Source organism: Sinocyclocheilus grahami, unplaced genomic scaffold (assembly GCF_001515645.1).
Source record: "Sinocyclocheilus grahami isolate Dianchi unplaced genomic scaffold, SAMN03320097.WGS_v1.1 scaffold39.1, whole genome shotgun sequence".
Classification (NCBI taxonomy): domain Eukaryota; kingdom Metazoa; phylum Chordata; class Actinopteri; order Cypriniformes; family Cyprinidae; genus Sinocyclocheilus; species Sinocyclocheilus grahami.
In genome coordinates this window covers 1050114-1053867 of record NW_015505218.1, presented here as the reverse complement: position 1 = coordinate 1053867, position 3754 = coordinate 1050114, and the positions used below count along the sequence as shown (strand labels likewise).

General features: G+C 44.9%; 1 protein-coding gene across 1 annotated transcript; it reads left to right on the top strand.

Moving 5' to 3' along the window:
- The first annotated feature begins 591 nt into the window (after positions 1-591).
- LOC107581901 (protein sprouty homolog 4-like) lies at positions 592-3495 on the top strand. The gene is made up of 2 exons (XM_016267579.1): positions 592-774; positions 2136-3495. The coding sequence occupies exon 2, from the start codon at positions 2187-2189 to the stop codon at positions 3120-3122; it is 936 nt and encodes a 311-aa protein (XP_016123065.1). The 5' UTR covers positions 592-774; positions 2136-2186; the 3' UTR covers positions 3123-3495.
- Positions 3496-3754: the final 259 nt, after the last annotated feature.

Here is a 3754-nt window from a genome sequence, read left to right as displayed (position 1 = left end):
CCCCCCCCCCCCCCCCCCCCCCTCTTCCATTTTAAGCAAGACCGGTCGTTCCTTACATGTTTTCTGATTACCCAAAATGAGGATAAAGTGCACACCACTCGAGGCTTACAAATGAACCCGTGGTGATTAAACTCAAAAGTGTTTTGGACTAAAACGGTATCGTGCAATTTCATATATCCATTGCGTCATATCAAAAATAACACATGACCACAGCAGTATGTTCAAACTGCCCAACACATTTGCCTTAAATTTCCTTTCAAGATGATTACGCTTCCATACCGTAACAGGTCAGAACCTTTGGAAGACACACACGAACAAGGCAATGTATAGAAAACACGAATTAAAGCAGTAGTAGCCGCCTTCTTCATGTAATCCGCTTTGACATTGCCCTTGTGACGAAAAGCCCCCATTCTTCCATTCATGAAATCTTGAAACGGCGCATGCGCAGTAAAATCTGGAGCTCTCCCATTCATAAAAGTGTAACCCCTGAGTCGTAATGCCCTCCCATTCACAAAAAAAAAAAAAAAACCTGTCAAAGCATCTGCGCAGTACGTTTCTTACCCTCCCATTCATAAAAAGCCATTTCCCTCATGTAGTTGCAACATCATATGGAGAAGACTGTGTCCTTATTGCAGTGCACATCGCACGGATAGTCGTCCGGATTTTTTTTCCTCTTCGTGGCTTCGTTTGGATCTATCTATCATTCTCTCCCTGGTATTGGAATATATCGCAACACTGTTCATCTGAGAAGAAATGATCGGTTTTCTAATGCAAGTGAGTTTTTCATTTAACTTAAAAATATATCCCTGTTTGTATGTATGTATGTATATATATATATATATATAATTTTTTATACAAGTTATATTTTATCTATGTATTTAAAAAAAAAAATTGTAGATGTATCCAAGTGTCAAGGACAACGCTATAACATGGAGTTTATATTCTTGCTTCAAATCGAGTCGTTTCCATTCCGCTGGTTTATCACAAAGCACCGATACAGCCCGTTCTTTAGCTAAGCATTGTAGGTGTATTTGTGCCTTGTGTAAATATTTAACTACGGTAACTAACCACGTCAGGATCGTGGGCGATTTAAGAATGAAATGTACGCGTAGAACAGGCGAGAATTCGAGGTTAACCGTATACGCGTCGCTTCCTTCGACCGGGGAAGCGACAGTAGGCTATTTCGTGTTGCGTATCATGATCCGCGTTTGTTCGCGTTCTATCTAATACCACCGCGTGACGCTTCTCTGCAGCGCGAAGCACTGAAGCTCATCTTAAGCATTAAAACGGTTTTAGCACTAAATGGAGATTAGTCAGAGACATTAGTCAGACACTGCTGTATTTATGTTCAATGGGGGTTTTAGATTCTGGTAAATATGTTCTTGTTAAACACGCCGTTTGAATTTGGTCTGCTTTGTATGAAACTGTAATTGTGGCACGCCAACATATAAATCGTCGTTTCAGACGACACTGCTTTAGAGGCTGCAGGCTTGCTTACAAGAGAAGCACAGAAGCAACGCAACTTCAATATATTACATAGCTCAGGCAAAAATCTAGCAACAGGTTGATATTTGTCATATCATATAGCCTACCGTTTTCTTCAGCCTTCTGTAGCAAACAGATAGGCTGTGTAACATTTTAAAGGACCGTACAACGAAATTATTTCACTGGATTAACTGTTTAAAACGTGCAGCTGCGTTCAGGAGAGTATTTTACCTATAACACTCGATTAATAGCGTCCATCTAACTGTAATATTCCTAATCTAACTTCATCAGCGTTGTGAATTCTAATTTAATTGTTTAAGAAACGTTGTGAATCTTAACCCTAGGTGAATCTACTTTATGTTTGTTTTATTCAGAATAAACCCCTCCCATCAGAACACTAGTGCAGGCTTGTACTTAATACTAATCTGATTGTGGAAGTGAACGTTTATACAGGTTCCTTTTTTAAATCCTAATAATGAGTTAGAATTAAATATACCCAACAATGTTACGCATGCAATTTTCTCTGTTATGCAAAGGGCCCATTTTAGATGTATTTGTGGTCTTTTTCCACACGAACCGATCGTTAGGTTATCTGATCAGAATTCTGTGAGGGTGGTTTTCAGTACTAAGCTGTGCTGTGGTCTTTGCAGGAGTGCTAAATGCTGACCTGAGCTCTGGTATATGAGGAACACAACCTACAGATGGAGTCAAGGGTTCCTCACCACATTCCTGGAGTCTCCTCCTCCATCATGGTGCAGCCTTTGCTAGACAGCCGCATTCCCTACGGACGGCTCCAGCACCCATTAACTATTTACCCCATTGACCAAATGAAATCTTTACATTTGGAGAATGACTACATCGACACCCCTGCTGTGATCTCACAACAGCCACCAAGCCACAAGGCAAGCACGAGGGGGCAGGAAGTCCTGCTGGGAGCCCCGCACCATCCTCATCTGCCCCGCTGCGAGGTCCCAGATGCCACCACACATCCCTGGATTTCCTTCAGTGGTCGGCCCAGCTCCGTCAGCAGCAGCAGCAGCACCTCCTCCGACCAAAAGCTGCTGGACCATGCAGCTCCCACCCCTGTTGTGGATCCGTACACTACTGGCAATGGCCACGGCAGGACCCTAGGTGCAGAGCAACCCAAGGCGCTGAGCTCCAAGACTCAGAATGTGAAGGCGGTTGCGGCATTGCCAGTGGAGAAGAAGCACGTGCCGTTGTGTGAGAAATGCGGCAAATGCAGATGCACGGAGTGCACTTTGCCCCGGGCCCTGCCCTCGTGTTGGGTTTGCAACCAAGAGTGCCTGTGCTCAGCGAAGAACCTAGTGGACTCTGTCACTTGCATGTGTCTAGTCAAGGGCGTCTTCTACCACTGCACTGATGAGGACGAGGAAGGCTCCTGCGCCGACAAGCCGTGCTCCTGCTCGCACTCGAACTGTTGCGCGCGTTGGTCCTTCATGGCGGCCGTTTCGTTGGTGCTGCCCTGCCTGATGTGTTATTTGCCCGCCACTGGTTGCGCCAAGCTTTCACAGAAGTGCTACGACGGCATAAGCCGCCCAGGCTGCCGCTGCAATAGCACCCAGCCCTGCAAGGTGGCAGAGGTCAAGGCCTGTCATCTGGAAAAACAGGCCTCATGATGGTGTGCCAGAAACAGAGAGTACAAAGTGACTCACGAGCAAAGTTCGCAAGACCTTCTCCGATAGCGGTGTACTTCCCAAAATCACGGTACTTAAAGTTCACGCATGATCCTCGCGCTCAAGGCATCCTGCCGTAAATCAGTAGTAACGTTTGACTGACCAAAGGGCACAAAGCATTATTTTACTCGTTCGTAAAGTACTACAACAAAGGAGAGGCCTGCGTTTTCTTCTCCTGGGGTTCTCATGATGGCCGTGGGATCAAAGTCTTTGCCATTTCACCCCCTAGTAAAACAACTTGCTAACACAGAATGCTGCATTTGAGCAAAATGTCTGTTTGTAAGATTCCAATCTCTTCTCTGATGTTTATTTTCTCTTTGGGCTCAGTAGTAACGTTTGACTGACCAAAGGGCACAAAGCATTATTTTACTCGTTCATAAAATGCTACAACAAAGGAGAGGCCTGCGTTTTCTTCTCCTGGGGTTCTCGTGATGGCCGTGGGATCAAAGTCTTTGCCATTTCACCCCCTAGTAAAACAACTTGCTAACACAGAATGCTGCATTTGAGCAAAATGTCTGTTTGTAAGATTCCAATCTCTTCTCTGATGTTTATTTTCTCTTTGGGCGGCTTTGAAA

Excerpts from the sequence above, each read along its gene's own strand:
- LOC107581901 (XM_016267579.1), top strand. The coding sequence starts at position 2,187 with ATGGAGTCAAGGGTTCCTCACCACATTCCTGGAGTCTCCTCCTCCATC.